Below are 27133 nucleotides of genomic sequence, written 5' to 3'. Positions count from 1 at the left end.
GCCATTGTCCAGAAGTATTGGCCACTTGCCAATATTTAGTAAGCTCTGCACTGGTGGTGATATGATTCAATAGCTGACTCCTCAGGAGATGGTGGTGCTTTCTGGACACTCTGGGACATCCTGAAGCCTTCTTCACTGCAGCTGAACTTCTCTCCTTCTTGATGATCTTGTAAATGGTGCAATATACTTTGCATGTGAGGCCATTTTGATTCAAAGCAATGATAGCTGCACATCTTTCTTTGGAAGTAACCATTGCCTCCTTTTAGCTTTTATGTTCTTATAATCCAATAAGAATGATTTTATATCATTTTCCCATATGATAGCCTATAATTAGTGAAATGATGTTAGCTGGTCATTTTGTGCCAGGGCCAAAAAACTGTGAAATTTGTGTTTTTGTGATAAAGTTAAATTATTAATTTTTTGGCCAAAGAAGCTTTTTGCAGTTATTTAAAATGCATCTGATAACTGTGCATCTAGAAACAATGTGAATTAACACCAAAACAGCTAAAGCAGCCAACTTTGTAACACAAAATTTATGTCACTACCAATACTTTTGGCCACAGCTGTAATTCAGGGGTTGTTCTAAAACCAGAGCTTTTCCATTTTAAAAGGGTGATTTTTAAAATAATTTTTAAATTTAACATTTTATCAAACATATTTTATTAAAAAAGTAAAAAATATACTACTAAGATGTAAATGTAATTTATTAACTATATCTAAATTAGCCTATTATATTTGAATATTTTGTAAATGTAAATTACGCCTGTATATAAGTAAATATAAATATACTAATTTATAGATTTTGTGAAATTCATTATTTTCAGTCGTTACCATAGAAACTTTTATTATTAAAGTTAATAAAGGCCTGTATTGTCGGAACCTTGCGTTGAGGACAGTGTTTCCTGAAGGGTTTGTTGTCATTTACATGGATACGGGGTGCTTCATCCTGTGATCCTGTGATGCTGCGGCGCTATCAGATGAAGATCTTTTAGAAAAAAATCACATTAAAGTGTGATAATGATGGACGAGAGCACAGAGCTGTCTGTCTCTATAACGCAGATAGTTCAACGGCTCAAAGGGACTCATTTACACTCTCAGCTGGAGAAACAGGCTAAAGTGAGTAGCTTTAGCTAACTGACTGCAGAGTGTGCATCACGATATTCGGTCACTGTACTATAGACTGCCAGCTTTCGTTTGCTGTTGTGTTTCATTGCAGAGATGTTTTTTTTCTTCATAGGAATGTATGCACAAACCCGAAATTAAACTAGAAACACTGAAAGATGATGTGAGAAGATTGTTAAAGGCATCAGGTATGACATGACTGTCGTATGAAATTTATAGTGAAATAGTGAAATAATAAAATGTTTTATTATTATTATTATAGACTTAATAAAATCTATCAAAAGTGACATTTACATTGGTACAACAGATTTCTGTTTCAAATAGATGCTGTTCTTTTGGTTTTTACAAATATTTTAGGCAGCACAACTGTTTTCAAATTTGATAATAATAATAATAATAATAATAATAATTATATATATATATATATATATATATATAGAATATTATTATTATTATTTTTATTTATTAATTTATTTTTTTCATTTTATATGTGTGTGTATATATATATTTATAATTAAAAAATAATTTTATATACATATTCTACTCAAGGTTTATGTTGAATAAAAAACATGTACATGTCATATGTCAACTTGCTCAAAAGATGAACATGTTTCCTGTTGTAGTTCCACTGATCCTTTTATTCTTGTAGGTTGGGAGAGAAAATTACAAAATGCAGTTTACAGGGAATTACACATGTAAGTGATAAATCATTTTATATTCATGATATATTTTTTCTAACACACGTCATTAATTACACTAGCCAGTTTCTTCTACTTGTATTTTCTATTCTATTTTAAATGATTTGTTATTATTGTATTACCATACTGAGATCATCAGCAATAAATAGGTTGGCATGTGATTTAGACAAGATAATATACTCTTTCTGTCTTTTTCAATGTATGTGTATGAGTGTCTGATAAAATGTTTCTTCCTCCAGTTTTAGTGTTTATACAGTTTTATGACTGGAACTCTTTCTGGCAAAATGTAAAAATGACAAGAGACAGAATTGCATCATTAAGCTTAAAATGATCCAGGTACAAGTACAGGACAGGATTTACAGGAGTGTCTGACGTACAATAAAAATTGCTTTTACAGAGTGTAGCCCATAAAACTGTTTGAGCTGGATATTGTTAAAGATGAGAAAAAAGCAATAAAAATATGTGTATACCTTTAATGTATACCTTGTTTGAAAGAACAGCATTGTCAGATGTTTTGTAGATAAACATTTTCTGTTCGTCGTTTTTGGAGATGTGTTTATCCTAAAATGACTGTTTCAAGGTAATGGGGCTGAGAAAAGACTAAAGGGACTAAAAAAAAAAAAACAAAAAACAAAAAAAACAAGTACAGGACTTCATAAAGTTTGATAATGGAATATGGTGTCTCTGTTAAATGTCTTTTTTGTGTAGACATTAATGTGAAAGTCTGGTGTATGTTAGAGTTTTTAGAGTGGGAGGAGCCAATATATGGGTACAATAGAGTGTAACAGTTGGGTTCCGGAAGAAAAATTCTCATGCATTTTTTTTTCGTAGAGGAATTGATTTTTAATGCTAAATATTTAATGATAATTTTTAACTAAACAATTAAAGAGAGACCTACTGTGAGCTACAAGCTTGTTAATAAATGGTATGTGATTTTGGTGCAGGCATCAGCCCACATTATTTCAACATATTTTTTAAATAAATCTTGAAAAAAGCTTGCAGAAAAAAATTGAAAATCACCCTGGTTTACTTTACTGGATATAGCAAATGTTGACCAAATGAACGTGTTAAGATAAATGGTATGCTTAATTCCACAATAAGTGAAAAAGGGTGTGATTAATTTGTTGACATTAATCTGTAAGTGAAAAAGAGTGTGATTAATCTATTGACAGCCCTAGTTTATAACTTTTAAACAAAAGGACCACTTGTCTCCTTGCATGATGCAAGTGTTCAAGTGGGCGCAAAGACCGCAAGTGTGTGTGTGTATGCATAACTTATGATTATACAGTGGGTCACACTTTCAACATTGTGTTGTAAAAATGCAAGAGCGTTATTAACATTTTGATTTTCAATACTCTTCAAACTTTAAAATGTTTGTTCAGTCCCTATGTAACAAACACAATTTTAAATGTGGTGCTTCAGATTAAGTAATAAAAAGCAGCTGCAAACTTTTTACAAAATAAACATAGTTATCTCTGCACCAATAAAATTTCCAACACTTTACATTTTGCTCCCAAGTTATATGTAATATCTAATTCATTTAAATTACTCTTGAAAGTTTTCCTAGACTTGTCGCAAAATCGAGGCACATAGGTTCCTGAACGTGATGAATGATGGGATATGCTTAGTCTCAAATACCGCTCTGCCGCATTAAGTGTACTGCACTTTGGCATTTTTCAGACCTGGGACAGTCTTGCACATTTATTTCCTGTCATGTGGACACACTCTCCAGTGGCCAAGACTGCAAGTGTGGGCATTGGGAGAGGCCCACTGATATTTTTTAAATCCCTATGGGAAAAATAAATGGGTGAAATACTTCCAAAACCAACGCACTTGTTGAAAGGCACTTTATAAAATTTTTTACATTGAAAAAATGCATAAATAATGTCTAATTTTTGATTGTAGGTCAAACTAATGTAACTGATGGTTTGTTCTTGTGTCTGTGCCTTATGTTTATGTGTGGTGTAGTCAGCCGCCCCCTGGGAACCCCAGAGCACCTTCTGAACACACCAAAGAGCCCTTGGCATATATGCGCAAAGCCCAGGTACAGTCTTTCTCTTACATTTTTATTATTCTGACTCTCTTCTTTATTTTTTGTACGTCTTTTTATCTTTCTATCCATTTATAATCTTATAACTTAATTTGTTTATTTCATAGTTTTGTTATATTGTATTTGTCCTATTGTTTGTAATTTGCTTCTTTTTTTCTTATTTTTAATAACAGAAACGAGATAAAATAACACAAAATAACGATATTGTGAAATATATTGTTATTGTGAAATGAAATTTGAGATCGCAGAAAGATGGCAATATCCGAAATCCAGCTTCATAAATCATACTAAGTGGTGTTTTTTGAAAATGTAAAAGTGCAGAAATTTTTCTGTGATGGGTAGGGTTAGGGTTAGGGGATAGAATATACAGTTTGTACAGTATAAAAATTATTACGTCTATGAGTAATGATTTATGAGGAATGGTCCCATAAAACATGACAACCCAATGTGTGTGTGTTGTAGTTGAGCTGGGAGAAGAGGATCCTGAAGAGTTTGAACAGTATGTGCACTGAGTTGGGAATCCCACTGGCACGGAAGGTAAAGGTCTAAACCAGCGTATGTACAACACAGAATCTATGACATACTCATTTGAGCAATTAGATGTTGTCCCCCCCCCCCCTGTTTTATAGCGTCCCGTCCTAGAGCAGAAAGAGCTGACAAATAAATGGAACGAGATGGGAACTGATGAACCAGGTAATGCAGACGCTCACAGTCTTTGGTTCCCTCCTGACATGTGTTTGAGGTTACATCTCAGTATGTGTGTGTGTTAATGCATTGCAGAATGTTTACACACAGAGGTTTGGCTCACGCACAGAAGCCCTGAGCAGTATAACAGCTCCATAACAATGCTATCAGTTTGCAGTGTGTATGATAACATTTACCGCTTTCTGGAGGACATTGGCATAAACAGCCCTTCCTGTGAAACCAGAGCATGTCCAGACCCCTGGACCGCATCCCAATAACTAAAGCTAATGGCTATAACTTCTTTCTTGCATTCTTCTTTCTGCTTGTTTTCTTTTGCACTTTTTTTCACACTGTCTTTTTTCTTGGTTTTGGTCTTACAATTTTGTCATGACTTTGAAACAGAGTGCAATATTGCCAGGCCAACAGCTTTTGTTCATGTTAAAGAAATACTTTCATGTTAAAGAAATACTTTGAACATTTGGTCATCATTTACATCATTTACTCACTCTCAGTACAAAAGTTTAGAGTAATTAAGATGTTTTAATGTTTTTGATAGAAGTCTCTTATGCTCACTAAGGCTGCGTTTATTTAATCATAGATACAGTAAAAACAGTTTAATATATTTTAAAATGTAATTTATTCCTGTGATGCAAAGCTGAATTTTCAGTATCTTTACTCCAGTCTTCAGTGTCACATGATCCTTCAGAATTCATTCTAATATGATGATTTGCTGCTCAAGAAACATTTATTATTGTTATCAATGTTGAAAACAGTTGTGTTGCTTAATATTTTTGTGGAAGCCATGATATACTACCATTCAAAAGTTTGGGGTAAGTAAGAATTATCTCTTCAAAGAATCCTGAAAAAAATGTATCACAGTATCACCAAAAATAAATAGTAATTAATAATATATATATATATATATATATATATATATATATAAATAAATTTTTTGATAATAATGGATATAAATTCTTACGCTCACCAAAAAGCCTTGGTGAGCCTAAGAATCTTCTTTCAAAAATATTAAAATGATTTTATTCCAAAATTAATTATTTCAAAATTTTGTGATATATGTCTAGTGTGTTATCAAAATCGTGCCATCAGCACTTCAGAGAATTTCATCATCATGAATCTCATCATTTGCATAATGTTTGGCATCAAGTTTTTATTCTCTAAATACCTTCTAAATATCAAAATTAATATATTTTGCCAGCATTTATTTGTGGCTCCCTCTCCTTTCTCTTCCTTCTTCTCAATTTTTGTTTTATCTTACCAAGTCATTGCATTGGAGTTTTAAGTATAAAGTATACAACAACAACAACAAAAACTTCTGATTAGCATCCTTGTATGTTGCCCATGTAATTTCTCAACCATGTTCTATTGCTCTCTTGTTTGCAATGACACTAATTGGTAGGCCATTACAATATACAAGTTTGGAAGCATTCAGATCTCTGTTTTCGTTTTTTTTTTTTTTTTTTTGCAGACCTAAGCAAATTCAGGCCTGTCTACGCACCCAAAGACTTCCTTGAGGTGGGTCTCTCGCTGATATAATCGAATCAGTTTATTTTCAAACATCCGGTCCAAATGAGAAAGATAGGGCTGGATATGAAGCAGCTGATTGGATTCCCTCAGGAAATGTTCGGTTAAATTACTCTGAGTGAGAATTGACTGAGAGGTTGTTTTGATAGCACCACAGAACCACTTATACTGATGAATGGTTTATTTATAGTTGGAATATTACATTGAGATAAGAGGAATATGTAGAAAATGTTAAAGGTTTTAGCTTTTACTGTGTCTAGTATTTTTACTATACTTGTCTTGTAGGTGCTGATTGGTTTAAGAAATCTGAATAACGATCGCAGTGAAGATCTCACAGTAAGAAGCAACTGGGGTTTAATCCAGGTTTCCCTCAACGTCCGTGACATTCCTCAAATGGTGAGTTCCTCTTTTTATTTCACTTCCTTCTATTTTCATGTCAAGACACAAACAATTTGCATTGCAACTGCTGATAATCATCTGAAACAATTTCTGTAAACAAATTACAGCAATTAAGAGTTCTAGAGAAATTTAAATGATTGTGCAAACTATCAAACCTCAAATTGCCATCCACTTACTTTATGAGAGTAGCAGATGACATGCATTAGAAGAGATTTATGTGAAACAAATTTGGCCAAAATTCCTTTTCGAGTCTTTAAATGGATGCATTATCATTATCTATTTGTAAGGGATCAAACATTTTGATAATTGTGGCCCATTATGTGTTGCAGAGGGAAACGTATCCAGAACTGGGTCTTACTTATGGGCAGCTTGGTATAGATGATCACACTCATGTTCCCCCAGGTATTTATTTACTCATCTCATTCATAACATGATCATGGAGTAATGGAATATTATGTGTGCTGAGCTCCACTCCCGCCAGGTCCCAAAGTCCTTCCGCACTGGTCCAAATAGTTGTAGGATGTTCCTATTGTTTTTGATAACCAACAAAGGAAGCCTAATAACTTGTCACAAGTCAACAGAATCTTCACCACTGTATACACCCTGCTCATGATGTGTATTATGGTCCAACCCTCTAAATTCTGTATGTACTATATATTGTATTTAAGTCCACCAAATAGGCTCACTACTCATTTTTTTTTAAATATCTGTGTTGTATGGTCTGTTTGCACTCTCACTTCTTTTCTATCTTTCACTATCTCTCTGCTGTTTCAACAGATTTGTTTGAGAGTGAGCACATTCTCATTGGAAAAAAAGGTAAAAATAAACTCTTTTTTTTTGTCGTTATCTTGGCACAAATGCTTGCTTAAAACCAGTTTATGGCTCTTGTCTTGTGGATGTTTAATATTTGCAATTCCATTTCCCCCTCAAATAATACAGTCTGGCTAGAATTTGAAGGCAGCATAGATGTATCTTTTACTGCCTGTGATATCCCATGATGCTATGCATTCAAAAGAATAAAATGGTGTCCTTAATATAAATAAATGAACATTAAACAGGAATAAACGACATTTTAAAATATATTAAAATTAAAAGCTGTTATTTCAAGTTGTAATAATATTATGCAATATTACTGTTTTACTGGATTTTTAATCAAATAAACATTTTGGTCCCCCCAAACAACGGAAGTGTAAGTTACTAATTATTTCCTTGGTTTTCTCTAAATCTCACTTTAATTTGTTCTGGTTCATTAGACCTGATGATTGGCTTTTCTTAGGATGTTCCTTCAGATACAAAACACTGCCTGTTTAGTAATTAACAGACTAAGCAGTGAGGCAGCTGCTTTAGGATTTGGATTTAGGAAGTGTCTCTCTAAATCAAGGGGGCAGTTGTGGCCTAATGGTTAGAGAGTCAGACTCTCTAACCCGAAGGTTGCAGGTTTGATTCCCAATACTGGCAGGAAATGACTGAGGTGCCTAACAGCTAACCGCTCCCCATGCGCCACAGCAAAATGGCTGCCCACTGCTCCAGGTGTGTGTTCACTACTCACCTAATGTGTGTGCACTATCCTGAATGGGTTAAATGCAAAGGACACATTCTGAGAATGGGTTACCATACTTGGCCTTCACATGTCACTTCCCCCTTCCCCCTTAATGACCAAAGTACAGTGGGTACGGAAAGTATTCAGACCCCCTTAAATTTTTCACTCTTTGTTATATTGCAGCCATTTGCTAAAATCATTTAAGTTCATTTTTTTTTCCTCATTAATGTACACACAGCACCCCATATTGACAGAAAAACACAGAATTGTTGACATTTTTCCAGATTTATTAAAAAAGAAAAACTGAAATATCACATGGTCCTAAGTATTCAGACCCTTTGCTCAGTATTTAGTAGAAGCACCCTTTTGATCTAATACAGCCATGAGTCTTTTTGGGAAAGATGCAACAAGTTTTTCACACCTGGATTTGGGGATCCTCTGCCATTCCTCCTTGCAGATCCTCTCCAGTTCTGTCAGGTTGGATGGTAAACGTTGGTGGACAGCCATTTTTTGGTCTCTCCAGAGATGCTCAATTGGGTTTAAATCAGGGCTCTGGCTGGGCCATTCAAGAACAGTCACGGAGTAGTTGTGAAGCCACTCCTTCGTTATTTTAGCTGTGTGCTTAGGGTCATTGTCTTGTTGGAAGGTAAACCTTCGGCCCAATCTGAGGTCCTGAGCACTCTGGAGAAGGTTTTTGTCCAGGATATCCCTGTACTTGGCCGCATTCATCTTTCCCTCAATTACAACCAGTCGTCCTGTCCCTGCAGCTGAAAAACACCGCCACAGCATGATGCTGCCACCACCATGCTTCACTGTTGGGACTGTATTGGACAGGTGATGAGCAGTGCCTGGTTTTCTCCACACATACCGCTTAGAATTAAGGCCAAAAAGTTCTATCTTGGTCTCATCAGACCATCAGAATCTTATTTCTCACCATCTTGGAGTCCTTCAGGTGTTTTTTCCCAAACGTCTTCCATTTAAGGATTATGGAAGCCACTGTGCTCTTAGGAACCTTAAGTGCAGCAGAATTTTTTTTTGTAACCTTGGCCAGATCTGTGCCTTGCCACAATTCTGTCTCTGAGCTCTTCAGGCAGTTCCTTTGACCTCATGATTCTCATTTGCTCTGACATGCACTGTGAGCTGTAAGGTCTTATATAGACAGGTGTGTGGCTTTCCTAATCAAGTCCAATCAGTATAATCAAACACAGCTGGACTCAAATGAAGGTGTAGAACCATCTCAAGGATGATCAGAAGAAATGGACAGCACCTGAGTTAAATATATGAGTGTCACAGCAAAGGGTCTGAATACTTAGGACCATGTGATATTTCAGTTTTTCTTTTTTAATAAATCTGCAAAAATGTCAACAATTCTGTGTTTTTCTGTCAATATGGGGTGCTGTGTGTACATTAATGAGGAAAAAAAATGAACTTAAATGATTTTAGCAAATGGCTGCAATATAACAAAGAGTGAAAAATTTAAGGGGGTCTGAATACTTTCCGTACCCACTGTATATAGATTAGCTTTGGATTCTACAAGAGCCTCTCAAGAGTGTTTACTAAAACATGTGAGGGTCCCTCTCCTGTTTTTCTGCATTTCTGTAGTGGTGAGCGAGCAAGACAGTGCAGCCGCACAGCAGTACAGCAGGCAGGGCTGCCCCACGGGTCTCAGGGCCCAGTTATGGACTCTCATCCTGAATACAACTGATGATCCTGAGGTACTGACTGAATTTTTAAGCCCCTGAAGGGAATTTTAGAAAGGGGACACTGTTAGAAGAGTCGTTCCAGATGGAAGTGAGACACTTTTTGTGTGGGTGTTCCAAACAACTTGTAATGCACTGCAACCTATAGAGTCCTCACTTGAAGTGCTTCTTCAGAGGAAGTTGAGAATAGTGTTGCCTGTTTTCAAAGGGAATATATATAGTATACACTACTGTTCAAAAGTCTGGGGTCAGTAAGATATGTGACCCTGGACCACAAAACCAGTCTTAAGTCGCACAGGTTTATATGTATGTATGTATGTATGTATGTATTTTCTCTCTCTCTCTCTCTCTCTCTCTCTCTCTCTCTCTCTCGCTCTCGCTCTCGCTCTCTCTCTCTCACTCTCTCACTCATTCTCTCTCTCCCTTTTTACACACACACACAATCAGGCACAGACCCTTAACCATATATAAACTTACCATAAATATTTATGTACATTTAAACAAATGAAACTATTTGTGTATCTTAATTGACATTTATGGCAGTTGTTGTGAACACAGGCCAGAACTGACACTTAAAGGGTATTTATTTGTACTTATCAGAAACATTCTTTACTGAAACGTTCTATATGCTGTGCAAATTACAGTTTTAGAGTAAAGGTAGAAAATTATTGCACTTCTTTTGAAGGTTAACAGAAGTTAAAAATAAGAGGTGAACGTGCTTACACAGTAGAGCTTTTGGTACAAATTCAAGTCAGTTTGACATTAGAATGTAGTATGTTTGGTTGGCGTGGAAGTGATTTTCTCTGGTGCATACCAGTGAACCATATTCAAGTTTGCTTGATTAGGTGGTTTGGCTGCCTCTATTAAGGACGGATAATTTGCTTGTTCCTGGGCACACTTACAACAGCATAATGCCTTTCAAAATGTTAAAAGAGACCTGAAATTGTACTGTGGTCCAGACAAAGCAGTTTCAAAAACATCATCCTTCTCAATGCAATTAGCTTTGAGCTGCTTGTGGGGCAGAAATAACAGATCAGGTACCCGCTGTGATTTTTCACCCTGGGCGTCTAATAGCTGCCATTTTCAGACGTAAAGCAATGTCTCTCAGCTGCCTGATTAGTCTTTGGACCTCCGTTAAAGCAGTGAAACGGCATCTGGAGAATGTTCCTTCTCTATGTGTTAATAAGAAGATAAACACCCGGCGTGGGGCGACACATTTTAAACAAGTGGAGTAATCTCTCACTCTTTAAGCTAATGCTGTAGATGTGGGCAGGACAGGAGCCAGTGGAATGACAGAGGGGAAATCACAAGAGTTTAAATGTTTCAGGTGGAACAATTATATAACTGCTGATAAAGCCACTGTCTGGATGACAGTGACCAGCTCTCATGCCTATCCTCACAGAAAAAAGCGAAGAATTCTCTGGTCCCTCTAACAGTAAGGGAATGGGCTTTTAGAAAGACTCATGATTAGAGCCTGTCTTAAGGTGCATCAGTTTCAAATTAGAGATTAATGGAAGTTATTTAAGATAAAGTTGTTGTTTTACAATTACGATTTCCAAGTAAGAACTTCCTGGGACGACTTGAAGCCAGGTAAATTGAAAGTTTCTCAACTCTAAAGTTTTGACTCCAATGCCTTTTCATGACATAAGCATAAGATCTAATGATAATTTAGATCTGGTTGTAATTTTTTTGCATTAGTCTATTGTCAGCTGGAGATCCCATTGAGAGCATAAGAACATGATTGAGAGTTCGAAAGCGATCCTATTAATATGCTTCTTACAAATAGCAATTTAATTAGTTAATTGGTTAGTATAATTAACTTAGCTGTAATGACTGGGGGTAGTTTGATCTGCGTATAGGTGCTTCTTTATCCATTATGTATTAGTTAATCTAATTAAGCTGACTAAGATAAATTCACTTTGTCAGTTCTTTTGTTTTTATTTCATTAAACAGGTCATAACACATTATGAACAGCTGAAGGCCAGAGTCATACATCATGGCCTGCTTGTGGACAACCTAATATATAAGGTACATTTACAATGCAGTTTATTTGATAGAAATGGTTTTGTATACTCCCATTTATTCTCTTTTGACCAATAGTAACAGTTCTGAAAGACTCATTTCTTCCAAGATCAAGTTTTCTGTATATGCTTTAAGGCCAGTACATACCAAACCGAAGTCAAAGAACTAGCGACAGTGAAAGCATCCGGTGGTGTGTGCTCATGTCAACTGCGTCTGGGCAAAAAACTTGCATTTGAACACAACACAAAAACTACAGCCGACGGACAACTAGCATGTAAACTGTAAACAAAGCTTACCATTTTGAATATGAATCATGCCGATCAGTTTTCACTTATATTAATTAGGCTACAAACAGCCCATGTCGTTATGAAAATATTTGCGTATTGGAATGCTCTGAAAAGATGAAGGTGTAGGTAAATTTACAAGCGCCTTCTTTGTGTGCTCTCTTGTCATTGTCGTTTACTTGCTTTGTCACTTTCGTTTTTCTTCTCATGCACTGCTTTACAAAGCTGAACAACCAATCAGAATGATCAGTAACACTTTATTTTAGGGTCTTTTAACTAGTTGCATATTACTAGAATATTGGCTATTTATTAGTACTTATTAAGCACATATTAATGCCTTATTCTACATGACCTTATTCTACATTCCTAATCCTACCCAATACCTAAACTTAACAACTACCTTACTAACTATTAATAAGCAGTAAATTAGGAGTATATTAAGGGAAAAGTAGTAGTTAATAGTTTATATGCTAAAGTGTAAAGTGTATACTAAAGTGTTACCGAATGATCTGTTTTCCCAACGGTCCGACAGCAGTTCAACATGCTCAGTTGGCCGGACTAAAGTCGATGGAGCTCCCACTAAAGCTGGCGTGCGGAACACACTGCAAAACTAGCCCGAACAATGCTCACTGATTGCCCGGCGACCGACCGTCGGTTTGGTGTGTCCCAGCCATAAGTGATAAACATATATAATGGCAAGAGGATCAAAGTTTTTTGTTTGCAGTGGTATTACATATTAAAAAGTGTCCAATTTTATCACGCCTAGTGTACCTGTTTCTGATTAAAATGCCTGATTTTTCTTCTCAGGATGTGAAGCTCACTGCGAGTAATGACGATTACTACTTTGTGTTTGAGGACTATTTATATCAGGTGGGGGAATGCATTTCACTGTCAGTGTAACACATTCACAATGTAAACTTTCAATCACTTGATTACAAATAAGAACTTTTCTCAGTGAATCATAACAGCTTTGATAATCAAAGAAGTAAAACAGTTTCCCAAGTTATTTTAGACATGACATTGATAGGGGTCTTTGTACGCATATATCGCTAAACTATTGTCAGAAAGTTACCCATGCAAACCAATGCTCTTTCACTTCATGTACCTAAATCTGGACAGATACAGATAGGACTGGGTTGTGTGAGTTTCACAGATAGACCTCTCTATTCATTGGGAATTGATGAGTCATTTCTTATTATAGGAGTATTATTAAATTTCCACTGCTTGATGTTCACTTTCACCATAAAATTATACTCAAATTTAATTTGTGGGTTCCTTCTTTTCCCCATAAAACAGTAAAACATGCTGAGATACCCTGCCTTACATATAAGGCCATTTTTAGATATCATTAGGGAAGAATACACTCTTGATCTCCTAGTTTCATCAATGGTTATGAAACACGTCAGCAATTCAGTCTGAAAAGCAAGCAATTTGAAAGAGATTTTCAAAGTTGCTGTTCATTTGTGTTTCATTAGCTTGTATCCTCTACAACCTTTTTTTTGCTTCTTTCCTGAGTTTTCGCTGAAATATACAAAATAATTGGCCAGTGGTGTTGGGCTTCACTGAGCACATTGTGTTGTCACTATGGAACGGTAATATGAGTTGCAGGTGTGAGGTGATAAAGAAGCCTGGCTGCTTGTAAATATTGGTTTAGTGTGAACTCTGTGGGTCGTTCAAGAATTTCAGACACTGGGTGGTCGTAATATGTTTTTGTTAGAGAGGTGAATTTTGGGAAAACAAGGTGAAAGCATTTATAATTATTGTTCAATCCAATAGTGGCACTTGGTGGTGATATTCAAACTCTAAAGGTGCTGTCACATTAGGGAAATGTAACGAAAGGTAATTTAATAATGTATGAAGCACAGTTCACAAAGAAGTCACTTTCAAACAAAGCAGCTTTCTGTTGGTCAACACAGCGAATTCATGTGACCAACTTGAACCCGTTGCAATATCTGCATGGGGAAATCTTTCAACCTCACGTGAAATTGCCAATCGCATGGATTCCATGAAAATTCCGAACTGTGAATGTGATTTAAGAAAGATCTTGTAGAAGTATTTAAACCCATAAGCTATTTTATTTTATTACATTAATTTTATTGCAGTACAAATCCTTCACTGAAAATTTGTTATCCGGGATATTTTTATTTTAGAAACTTAAACTTTTTACTTTAATGTGACATTGCTTTATTATTATAAATGTAATATATTAATTATTAAATATAAATTAAATATTATATATAAATATTAAATAATGATTGATTGAATAGTGTTAAATGATTATTAAATATAAAAATATATTTGATATAATTTTATTTTTATTTTTTTACGAAAATGTGAGTGGCCGAGCAAAACTCGCTAACATGATGCTAGGGTGTTGTGGGTGGTTGCCAGGGTGTTTCTGCTTGGTTCTTAAGGTGTTCTGAGTTGGCAAACACGAAAAAATATTTCTAAATATGAAACATTAAAGGGACAGTTCATCCAAAAATGAAAATTTTGTCATCATTTACTCACCCTCAAGTTGTTCCAAACCTGTATACATTTCTTTGTTCTGCTGTACACAAAGGAAGATATTTGGAAGAATGTTTGTATCCAAGCAGATATTGGCCCAATTGACTACCTTAGTATTTTCAGGTTTGGAGCAACAGGGTGAGTAAATGATGATGAAATTCATTTTTGGGTGAACTATCCCTTTAACCTGTTTGATGTCATCTGTTATTGAGCTTTTAGGTTGCTAGGACTGTATTTGGCCACTTACGATTAGAACGCTTCAGAAATGCATTTAAAACAAATTTCTAAGAAACCTGCATCATAAAAAGCAGATGAAATATGTCTGCAGCTTTTCAAAGGATTGCTTTTTAAAAAATGAATTATTTTCCATTATGGGAAAAATAATAAAAGAGAAAGAACATGCCTGACCTCAGCAGGCTGAAACCTTAAAGTGGCTCTTCAATGTAATTGAATCAGTAAATAAGCAATTTACCAAAGATACAAAGTGTGTTTTGCAATAGTAATCCATGTCTGTTTGTGTTGACAATTTTTTATCAACTGTTTTTCTCCACAGGTCTTGCTGTGTTTTTCTCGAGACACTGCAGTCCTTGAGCATTTCAACTACAACAGCGCTACGCCACCTAAATCTCGCATCCAAAGTAATGTCTCTGAATGTTTATCTTTGTTGCAAAGTTCAGATATCTTTCTTAGTTTCTATCCAGTCTATAATGTTGTCTTTTTCTCAGGCAAGTCTGGCTCAGAGCAGTGTGCTGTGGTTTACCCCCCAAATGGTGAGAGAACACCTATTACAAGTATTTGCATAATAGCATGTCCCAGCGTGCACTATGTATTGGTTCATTTGTTGAATTCTCTGAAATTTCTATGAAACCTAATGATTCATCAGATTAGCAGTATTGTGAAACAATTTTGTAATAATGGTAATCAGTATAACAGAATATGACCTGTCTGTCCCATAGGTGTCATCCCATTTCATGGCTTCTCAATGTACGGTGAGTATAACGAGTAAAGCACATAGCTTCAAATTGCAAAATCTATTTTTTTAACATCTGTCTTATCTGTTTCCTGTGCTGCAGTGGCCCCTCTGTGTTTCTTATATAACGAGCCATCTAAGCTGTACAGCGTGTTTAGTGAGATGTATATTCGCTATTTCTTCAGATTACACTCTATCTCCTCACATCCATCTGTAAGTATCTCTGTGTGCGTGTGTGCTGTAACATGATTGATTGACTTTCTGTCAGTTTGCTCAGGATGATGGTTGTCTCTGAGCTCAGCAAACCTGTATGTGTGTTTGTTAGGGTATAGTGTCTCTGTGCTTGCAGTTTGAGAGGTTACTGCAGACTCATCTTCCTCAACTGTTCTACCATCTACGAGAGATTGGAGCCCAACCGTGAGTTCACAATGCAGATTACTCTACTCATTGAGTCAGTTTTTTTAAAAAAAATTTTTTTACAGTGTATCTTGTAGAATATAAAAAAATACTAGTGCTCGCTAAAAAAAAAATTGTTTCTGTAATTGCGATTAATCGCACCTAACATTGTTAATTATAATTATATTTTTATATTGTATAATTTTACATTGAAATGTAGAAACATCATAAAAAGGTATATTTTAAATATTTGCTTAATGGCATATCTTTACTAAGTGCTATGAATGAAGGCTAGTATCACCGATACCAATACAGCTACTGATGTAAATGGATTTTTCCTCAATTTCTGGGGATGAAATGAGTAATTATAGCCATTCAACATTACAGTTTGATTGAGAGCCATCATTTTAAATATTTAATAGGCTTAAAAAAATGTAACAACTTTAAATGTAAGTGAACTTCACATAAATCCATTATAATAAATGTCACATTTAGCTGTGGCTTTAAAATATCAGGGCTCAGCCCTAAGGATTTTTTCTACTGGCCCAATCAGGCTGGTTCTGATTTTTCCTGCTCTGCTGAAATATATAGATCAATCCTTATTAAAGCTACAAAACTGATTCAGTCAAGAGCAGTGAGTGCTTTTCTCTTTGTTTTTTGTTTTTTGATTAACATTAATGACACAGACAGCAGCAGGTTTATTTGGCTGCTGTCACTTTAAGACCTGACTCACATGACATGGATATGACACACATCCGATGTTCTCACAACTCTTTATGGTCATTTAAGAGTTTACTTCACTTTCTTAGGACTGTGCTTACGAGGACACTTGACAATAATGGGTATTTCGACATAATTTTGTGTGTTTCTGTCTGTTCAATCGTGAAAGAGAACTCAATGCGGTACTAGTGCGCTGCATACGGTACCGCATTGAGTTCTCTTTCGCAAGTACAGATTTGCGTTCTCTTTTGCATTTTTTTGAAATGAAAATGTGTCTTTATTCATATCAACTAGATTTTAACAATGTCAGAAAAATGCATGCTGTGTTTTTAGCATGCTGCTATGCAGTTACTAAGGTGTTTTAAGTGTTTTTAGCATGTTGCTTTGCAGGGGTTCTGTGTGGATTTTATCTCAATGCCATGTAGTTGCTAAAGTGTTTTAGTTATGGTGATCCCTATATAAGGCTTCAGTCTATCTTTCATTGTAGAACTCAATGCGGAACTCAATGCGGTACCGCATGCAGCGCACCAGTACCGCATTGAGTTCTCTTTTGCGTCTTTTTGAACTGAAAATTTGTCTTTATTCTTGTTTATTAGTTAATTGTTATGTATTTAATAGTCATGTTGCTCTTGGGCAGTGGTAAAAGGGATCGATACAATTCTTTTTTTTTTTTTTTTTTGGATGATTTGTTGATTCTAATTTGATTCCAGCTCTTTAAAAAAAATACCCTATCATTAGATATGGTAGTAAAATAACATTTAATTCATCTTTTATATTTAGGGCTAGGATATTGTTTTAAACCTCCAACCTTAACTATTAAACTTATGCGCAAAACTTTCTAAGACTGACAATTTTATGATTTCTGCCTGCCGGATGATAAGATGGGTAAAAACAAAAAGAAATCTCATAGGTTTACAATGAAAGATAGGCTGAAGCCTTATTTAGGGATCACCATAACTAAAACACCTTAGCAACTACATGGCATTGAGATAAAATCCACACAGAACCCCTGCAAAGCAACATGCTAAAAACACTTAAAACACCTTTCTAACTGCATAGCAGAATGCTAAAAACACAGCATGCATTTTTCTGACAGTGTTAAAATCTAGTTGATGTTTTAATTATAATGTATTATTATTTACATAATAATGTGTAAATCTTTATTAAGGCCTCATGTATTATACATACATACTTCAAGCTTATGATACTCAAGTTTCCAGCTGAAATGAAGATCTGTTATCAAGTCACTTCAGTGAAACACTGTTATATTGTAACAGTGCAGCTCCATCTAGTGGATGAATTATGCACACACAATTCTCACACTTCAACATTTGTGAAAGAACATAACAGAATTGTAGTGTTTAGGTCTACACTGCGTATGTTTTGGCATGTCTCATTGTGCGTATGTGTATCTTTCTTAGGTTGCGTATTGCCTTTAAGTGGATAGTCCGAGCCTTCTCAGGATATCTGTCCACTGACCAGCTCCTGTTGTTATGGGACCGTATCCTAGGATATGGTTCCTTAGAGTTAGTGGCAGGTAGGCCGACATTTCCTAATTTGTGACCTTTTGCCAGCTATTGTGAACATGAAACATATAAATTTACTGTCACTTAATTTCATTTTAGTTTGATGTCAGTAATTGAATGGATACATAGATAACCCTTAGTGCTTAGGAGGTGTTAAACTGTTTTTAATTTGCCTTCATTTTGAAGGTAAAGCCTCTATGTTAGTGTACTCTTAAATAAGACTGTTTGTCTGTCCCTCTTTTTCAGTCCTGGCCGCTGCAGTCTTTGCCTTCCGAGCCGAAAACCTAATGGAAGTGACATCACTGGCATCAGCTGAGGTTGTTACTTGCATGCGAGTGTGTGTTTGTGTGCGTGTATGTGTGTTAGTGTGTGTTTGTGTGTGTGAGTGTTAAGGAATACAGAAATAGTGTCTTCACTCGCAGCCAACTCTAGTAACCCAGTCCACCCAAGGCACATGTTTTAAAATTGCTGGGATAGCCACTTTTAAAAGTGGACCAAGTACCCCACACCCAGCTTTAAAATGTTTAGACTGTGATGTCAAATGTGATGGGAACTTTAGCATGAGAGTTAACTATCAACACTGTGCGTGTGTATGTGCATGTCCTGTGTCTTTATGTGCATAACAGCATTTGTGGCATAGTGTTATTATTGTTATATATATATATATATATATATATATATATATATATATATATATGAGAATGCAGAAATCTGAGTAACAGTGAGCACTTACAATGAAAGTGAATGGGGCCAATCCATAAATGTTATAATTTTTAATAGTATAGCCCCAAGACTTAAATAATATATAGTTACCATGATTCTAGTGAGGGGAAAAAAAAACCTCTTTCTAACATTTTCTGTGAAGTTATAACCAATTTTACAACTTTGTTGCCATGCAATTGCAATAAATCCCAAAACCCTAGAAATGACTTAACTGTGAAGTGTGGCCACATTTATTGTTGTTCTTTGAATTTTGATTTTGTGGGGCAAAATCGTTTCAATAGGAACTGCAGATTTTATATGCAGACTAGTAACATGAACTAAACGAAAGCTGCTTGATTTGAAAGTGAGCTGTGAGCTGTGATTCATACATCAATAGACAATGGACAAAGTTTGCTTATGTGACCACACATTTACAGCTCAAATACACAAGTTTTAATAGAAAAATTAACTATAAAATTAAGTATAATTTAGAAACAGTTTTAGAAATCCAATAAGGAGCACAATGAAAGGCTGTGTAAAAAAATGGAAACACAAAACATCCTTCATATCTGCAATGAGAAATCAGTGAATGAGAAAACTACAGCTCTACTCTATGAACAATCAGCAGTGCTTTCTGTTGCTACTATACTTTATGGTATCAAGTAGACAAAACCATTTAATACAAATTAAAAAAAAAAAAAAACATGCACATGTACAAAAAGCAACTCTTTTAATGGGTTAGTTCACCCAAAAATGAAAATTCTGTCATTAATTACTCACCCTCATGTCGTTCCAAACCCGTAAGACCTCGTTCATCTTCGGAACACAAGTTAAGATATCTTTGATGAAATCCGAGAGCTCTCTGACTTCTCCATAGACAACAACTTAATTACCACTGTCAAGGACCAGAAAGGTACTAACAACATCATTAAAGTAGTCGAGAATACTTTTTGTGCGCAAAAACAAAACAAAAATAATGACTTTATTCAACAATCTCTTCTCTTCCATGTCAGTCTCCTACGCAGTTGATGCAGTGCGGCGCTTCTGTGTTCTATGTCAGAAAGCCAACTCATAATTGGCCGGCTCCTGCATCAGCATCACACGCATGCGTTATGCTGCTCACGTGAACCACGTCAGCCAATACTGAGTCTGCATTCAGATGTAGAACACGAAAGCGCTGCACTGCGCCAACTGCGTAGGAGACTGACATGTAAGAGAAGATATTGTTGAATAAAGTCATTATTTTTGTTTTGTTTTTGCGCACAAAAAGTATTCTTGTCGCTTCATAATATTAAGGTTGAACCATTGTAGTCACGTGGACTATTCTAACGATGTCTTTAGTACCTTTCTGGGCTTTGACAGTGGTAATTAAATTGCTTAAAATTAAATTTCATCAAAAATATCTTAATTTGTGTTCCGAAGATGAATGAAGGTCTTACGGGTTTGGAACGACATGAGGGCGAGTAATAAATGACAGAATTTTCATTTTTGGGTGAACTAACCCTTTAAGGTACATCAAAGTTAACATTAGTCACGTTTCTGTTTTTCTTTTTCACTCTCCCACTCACATACTTCTGCCTGGGATTTTTGCAAAACATCAAGAAAAATAACATCGTCAGATGCGTCCTTAACTTTCTGGGTCAGATTAATGAGTTGTTTTAAGTATAGACTTTTACACTTCTGCAAAAAATTGGCCCCTTCACTTTCATTGAAAGTGCCTGACTGTAATGCCATGGTCACACTAGACCACACTAGACACAAAACTTCTATGGATGCTGCAACAGTCATGATATGATGTATTTTTTAAAAAAACATAAATTCAACATAAAACAAAGAATAATAAATCCAAAATGTAAAAATATATAGTCTACTCCACTTTACTGCAAAAATATTGTGTTCTTTTAATTCAGCTAATAGGTCACGCTGTGGCATATCGATATTCTATTGGTCACACGTCTTCACGTGATACAAATTCACAGATCAGAGTCAGAGTTCACTAAACTTGAACTTTGGAACACAACGAAATCCAAAACGTCTTTGCATGAGCTTGCATTTTCGGTCTCCTGCATTCGCATGCATATGAATGCAAGTCAGTGGAACAGAAAGTGTAGTTTGACTGCCCCTTAACTACTAAAAAAAAAAAAAAAAAATCTAAATTATTAGTCAGTTATTTATCTAGTTTAACATTTTAATATGCATATTTTTTAGTTAAAAAATACATTTCTACATGTCCAACTTTTATTGAAGCATCCTATGGCCATTAAGAGGGCTGTGCTGTCGGATGCAGTCACATGCAGCTGCTTGATTGACAGCTGTAGTAAAAGTGGTTTCATTAATTCTAGCTGTAACCCGCAGTGACGCACGGGCCTGGGCCCCAAGACGCTGTGAAGATGCTGCTGGACAGTATCTGCTTCCTTATGTACCACCTGGCCCCTACTGGAGAAAGTATCATAACACGTCGTATTTTTAGAGCCCAAGCCTGGTCATGAAACATTAGAGGAGACGTGCTAACCTGATAGGGGCCTCTAAATTTATTTGCTTCCAATTCCATAAGGACCGAAGCTTGAGAACTTGAAGGCCCCCGCCCCAAACGGCTCCTTTGAGACGGATGCACTCTTAGCACCTTACAAGCTCTTGAGTCACATCAGTGCAGTGCAGGCCACCAGATGCCATTTTGTGAAACGGGATTGGCGGTTATGCATTCTTGTAGTTTGACTAAAGGTGATGATACACGGGGCAAATTTTGAGCAGTGTTGCCGGGCAATGTAGCCGAGAGATGTTGATTGGGCACTTTCCCATTGAGAATGGGCAACAAATTTCGATCTAAAGTATCCAGATAGAAATTTGTTGCCCATTCTCAGTGGGAAAGTGCCCAAGCAACATCACTTGGCAACACTGTTTGGCAACATTGCTCAAAAAGTTGCCCCGTGTATCATCACCTTTAGTGTCCTGTTTTTATTGGTAGACTATCTGAATTCACGCTTCTCTCATGAATATTTACAGTAGCTACATGGCCGCTAAATAAAGTGATTGGGTTGATATGTGCGTTTATATGTCACAAGCTTCAAATCGGAATTGATTTTTTTTGACATACGCACACTGCACGAATACTGTTTGCACAATACTAACAATTCTCCTACATTGCTTCTTTTCTTTGTTTTAAAGAGCAGACTTAATATTTATCTATTTTGGGTCCTAATTTGAGAAACAACGAGCACGTGAAGCTTTGTGGCGTGCTACTAATATTTATCAAGCAGTAAAAATGCCCCTTCCCTCGCCCAAAACAAGGCGCCTGTGGTTGAAAGTCCAAAACAAGGACTGATGGGATGTTGTCCTGTATTAAAAACTTTAATGTTGTAACATTAAAGTTTTTAATATATTTTTATATGGTAATAATTTCACATTTAATCTCCAAATTTGTGTAGAAACAACATAAAGACAGTACATTTTAAATATTTGATCTAACAGGTAGAAAATATATAGAAATTAAACACTTCACAGTCTCCACTGCATAAATTATAAATTAAATATAAATTAATCCTTATTGAAGCTATAAAAGTTAATCAGTCAAGAGCAGTGAGTGATTTTCTTTTTTCTTTTGTTTAACCTTAATGACAGACATCACAGAAGCAGGTTTATTAGGCTGCTGTCACTTTAAGACCTGACGCACATGACATGGATCTGACACGCATTCTATTTCCTCGCAACTCTTTGTTCATTTAAGACTTTATTTAACTCATTTAAGACCGTGCTTACGAGGATACTCGACAAAACTGGCATTTTGGCATAATTTTGTGTGATTTTGTTCATTCAAGCATGAAAGAGAACTCAATGTGGCCGGCGCGCTGTATGAAGTGGCTTTCTGTGTGTGTGTCACAGAAAGTCGTGTGTCTGTCACACAGACAGGAGATTCACAGACAGCGCGCCACTGAGTTCTCTTTTGTGTCTTGTCACACTTGAAGGGTTATTCATGCAAAAAGCATTTTCATGAATAAGAATATGATCATATAATGTAATGCTATCTAAAGGATGACGGAAAAAAAACGAATGCTGCGTTAATTTCCTTAAATATTTAATGCATTAAACTGAAAAAAAAAAAAAAATTATCTCATGTGTTAACGCGTTAATTTTGACAGCCCTAACACACACACACACACACACACACACACACACACACACACACACACACACACACACACACACACACAGAGTATACACACATTTACAGGTGCTGGTCATATAATTAGAATATCATCAAAAAGTTGATTTATTTCACTAATTCCATTCAAAAAGTGAAACTTGTAAATTATATTCATTCATTACACACAGACTGATATATTTCAAATGTTTATTTCTTTTAATTTTGATTATTATAACTGACAACTAAAGAAAATCCCAAATTCAGTATCTCAGAAAATTAGAATATTACTTAAGACCAATACAAAGAAAGGATTTTTAGAAATCTTGGCCAACTGAAAAGTATGAACATGAAAAGTATGAGCATGTACAGCACTCAATATTTAGTTGGGGCTCCTTTTGCCTGAATTACTGCAGCAATGCGGCGTGGCATGGAGTCGATCAGTTTGTGGCACTGCTCAGGTGTTATAAGAGCCCAGGTTGCTCTGATAGTGGCCTTCAGCTCTTCTGCATTGTTGGGTCTGGCATATCGCATCTTCCTCTTCACAATACCCTATAGATTTTCTATGGGGTTAAGGTCAGGCGAGTTTGCTGGCCAATTAAGAACAGGGATACCATGGTCCTTAAATCAGGTACTGGTAGCTTTGGCACTGTGTGCAGGTGCCAAGTCCTGTTGGAAAATGAAATCTGCATCTCCATAAAGTTGGTCAGCAGCAGGAAGCATGAAGTGCTCTAAAACTTCCTGGTATATGGCTGCGTTGACCTTGGACCTCAGAAAACACAGTGGACCAACACCAGCAGATGACATGGCACCCCAAACCATCACTGACTGTGGAAACTTTACACTGGACCTCAAGCAACGTGGATTGTGTGCCTCTCCTCTTTTCCTCCAGACTCTTGGACCCTGATTTCCAAAGGAAATGCAAAATTTACTTTCATCAGAGAACATAACTTTGGACCACTCAGCAGCAGTCCAGTCCTTTTTGGCTTTAGCCCAGGCGAGACGCTTCTGACGCTGTCTGTTGTTCAAGAGTGACTTGACACAAGGAATGCGACAGCTGAAACCCATGTCTTGCATACGTCTGTGCGTAGTGGTTCTTGAAGCACTGACTCCAGCTGCAGTCCACTCTTTGTGAATCTCCCCCACATTTTTGAATGGGTTTTGTTTCACAATCCTCTCCAGGGTGCGGTTATCCCTATTGCTTGTACACTTTTTTTCTACCACATCTTTTCCTTCCCTTCGCCTCTATTAATGTGCTTGGATACAGCTCTGTGAACAGCCAGCCTCTTTTGCAATGACCTTTTGTGTCTTGCCCTCCTTGTGCAAGGTGTCAATGGTCGTCTTTTGGACAACTGTCAAGTCAGCAGTCTTCCCCATGATTGTGTAGCCTACAGAACTAGACTGAGAGACCATTTAAAGGCCTTTGCAGGTGTTTTGAGTTAATTAGCTGATTAGAGTGTGACACCAGGTGTCTTCAATATTGAACCTTTTCACAATATTCTAATTTTCTGAGATACTGAATTTGGGATTTTCCTTAGTTGTCAGTTATAATCATCAAAATTAAAAGAAATAAACATTTGAAATATATCAGTCTGTGTGTAATGAATAAATATAATACACAAGTTTCACTTTTTGAATGGAATTAGTGAAATAAATCAACTTTTTGATGATATTCTAATTATATGACCAGCACCTGTATATATTTACAAACTTTTATGTTAGATGTGATTAATCGTGATTAATCAATTTGACAGCACTAGTTTAAACCACCCCTTATAATCTGAATGAAATTTTAATCAGATTTGGCAAATTCATTCCGATTGACATGGTTACATGTGACTTTTTTTTTTTTTTAAATTCCGACTGTGCTAATAGTCTGATTACAAATGGATTATTAGGGTCCGTGTAAACGCAGCTAATGACAGGCTCGAAACTAGCATAAATCTACAGAAAGAGTCTTTGTTTTTCTCATTTTCAATTCTTTTCTTCTTGTAGGCTGTTCTTGCTGACCTCTCAACCCTGAAGGTGATGCCCTTGCTGCAGATCTTCCTCTTCGCCACTTCCGTCTGATGAGCCATTTGTGTATTGGTGGCTGGATGTTCCAGTCCATTTTGATTTCATGTTCACTCAAAATGGATATTTCACCCACAAATGAAAATTCTGTCATCATTTACTCACCCTCATGTCATTCCAAACTTGTATGACTTTCTGCCTTCTGCAGAACACAAAGTAAGATATTTTGAAAAATGTTGGTAACCAAACCATTTTGGTTGACATTGTATGTACAAAAACAGACATTTCTCAAAATATCTTCTTTTATGTTCCACAGAAGAAAGTCATACAGGTCTGGTATGACATGATGGTGATGCCAAAATAACAATTTTAATTTTTGGGTGAAGTGCTCCTTTAAGTAGCAATATGGCAATAAAGTGACTTTCCTTTTCACCTAACATAACCAATTCCTCTAAGTTATAAACCCTCCCGTCTAACCGTCTTGCTCCATTCTGGTATGTAACTGCCTCTCACAATCCACTGAATTCCAAAAGGATAAATTAAAGGTCCATCCCACTTTCATCCTTTTTCCACAGAAATGCATTCGATTACAGGAGTATAATGAATTGCCAATGCCCCATTTTAGGTTGCATTGCATTCAATGCATAGTTTGAACTGTAATAGTGACACATGGGACAGAATAATAATATATAAACCATATGCAGTGTCATTCAGTCTTTATTATCTTAAACATTCCTTTTTAAATATATTCTTATTTATAAATGTTATGAATGTGTTGATCATGCCATATTATCACTGCTAACCTAAAAGAATACTATGTAACTCCGAGTGTTGTTATTGTTAATTAAAACTAAATCTATTAAAAATAATTTTTGTTAATCTACTGCCCTAGTGAAAATAAATAAACCAAAATGTATTTGAAATACATTTATTTTATGCTAAGTATACTACAAATACATAATATAAATACCCTGCAATTGTACTTTTGGTATACTAAATTGATATACTTAAAGTCTTCTAAATTGGAACTACTTATTTTGTACTTAATACACTTTAGTTATCCGGAAGTAGTGCTGAGGTCCAACTAAAGATATACTGAAGTATATTTGATTGTGCTAATATGAAACTATTGCAAGTATACTTTAGGTACACTTTAAATATCTTGCATTTAAAGACTGATATTATACAGCGATCATTCTATCCTTACTAAAAGTGATAGTAAAACACATTTTAAGTAACTTTAAGTAACTTAATTATAATATTTATATCAGCAAGTCTCAAGCGATATGTCAGTAAATATGTTAATAGATATATACTAAATATGAAATAAATGAATTTTAAATACATTTTTTTTTTACTAGTGTGATTAATCTACTGATGACTTAGAATTGAATGGACATGCTGTGCTTGATGCCACATAGCTAAATATCATGAATGAAAAATCAGTATGGTCTTCCATGAAAATGAAGTTCATTTTGTAGGATATTTTAGATGTTAATGGTTGTAGTGTAAGTTTTAAAGATTAGGCCTTGTCAGGATCTTTGGCATAGTGAAAGTCTACTCCGGTTAAGTTACTCTTGTTAGTCCTTTGGCTTAGTGCCATGAATTTGGATGAGAATTTATCACACTATGAACATAAATATAATTTGGATGACAGAAGCAGTACTGATTGAGATGCGTGTTTTGCCTTTCATATTGGCATAATGGCTGTTTTGTGTGACTAATAATAAGCCCAGAATTTGTTACACTCCCTGACATCACCAAAAATGTTATTGATTTATTTGAAAGGAAATGCAGTTAATTTATTCGGTGTGTGACTTCAAAATTATGTTCTTTTGTCAGTATCATCTGTTTGTATTGAGAACGGGGGACACTTTACACATCTCTGCATGTGCAATAATGTAACATACATTTAGCTTTTTTATGCAGATTCGCATGTTAAGAATTGCCTAAAATACATTTTAAAATGTTAATTCAATATTCAATAAAAGCTGTACATTCTACACATGATCATTTCATGTTGCTATTGGTTATTTTTTGCATTGCCCTACATTTGCGTGACTAGATTTTGTTTCAACCTCAGTAAATATTTATTTATTTCAGTAATTATATGTAACAG

The 27133-nt window shown here is 35.7% G+C and overlaps 1 protein-coding gene across 2 annotated transcripts; it reads left to right on the top strand.

Moving 5' to 3' along the window:
• The first annotated feature begins 907 nt into the window (after positions 1 to 907).
• Positions 908 to 27024, top strand: tbc1d19 (TBC1 domain family, member 19). 2 transcript variants are annotated; one of them, XM_051900975.1, is made up of 21 exons: positions 908 to 1116; positions 1238 to 1310; positions 1772 to 1817; positions 3789 to 3864; positions 4333 to 4407; positions 4500 to 4563; positions 6041 to 6087; positions 6382 to 6492; positions 6825 to 6897; positions 7273 to 7311; positions 9638 to 9750; positions 11689 to 11763; positions 12849 to 12911; positions 15103 to 15187; positions 15275 to 15319; positions 15506 to 15533; positions 15705 to 15732; positions 15845 to 15936; positions 18057 to 18172; positions 18408 to 18478; positions 24997 to 27024. In XM_051900975.1, the coding sequence occupies exons 1-21, from the start codon at positions 1018 to 1020 to the stop codon at positions 25069 to 25071; spliced, it is 1494 nt and encodes a 497-aa protein (XP_051756935.1). In that variant the 5' UTR covers positions 908 to 1017; the 3' UTR covers positions 25072 to 27024. The 2 variants fall into 2 exon arrangements, with proteins under 2 accessions (XP_051756935.1, XP_051756934.1); XM_051900974.1 differs by having other exon boundaries at positions 15506 to 15538; positions 15623 to 15732.
• The last annotated feature ends 109 nt before the right edge of the window (positions 27025 to 27133 follow it).

Source organism: Ctenopharyngodon idella, chromosome 7, assembly GCF_019924925.1.
Source record: "Ctenopharyngodon idella isolate HZGC_01 chromosome 7, HZGC01, whole genome shotgun sequence".
NCBI classification, from domain to species: Eukaryota; Metazoa; Chordata; class Actinopteri; order Cypriniformes; family Xenocyprididae; genus Ctenopharyngodon; species Ctenopharyngodon idella.
The sequence above is the reverse complement of the archived record's forward strand: the minus strand, read 5'-3'. Positions and strand labels throughout refer to the sequence as shown.

Bases quoted from the DNA above. Each gene is read 5' to 3' on its own strand.
- tbc1d19 (XM_051900974.1), top strand. From the start codon at position 1,018: ATGATGGACGAGAGCACAGAGCTGTCTGTCTCTATAACGCAGATAGTT. The intron at 6,088-6,381 runs GTGGGTCTCTCG...CTTGTCTTGTAG, and splicing joins CACCCAAAGACTTCCTTGAG to GTGCTGATTGGTTTAAGAAA. The intron at 6,493-6,824 runs GTGAGTTCCTCT...TATGTGTTGCAG, and splicing joins TCCGTGACATTCCTCAAATG to AGGGAAACGTATCCAGAACT.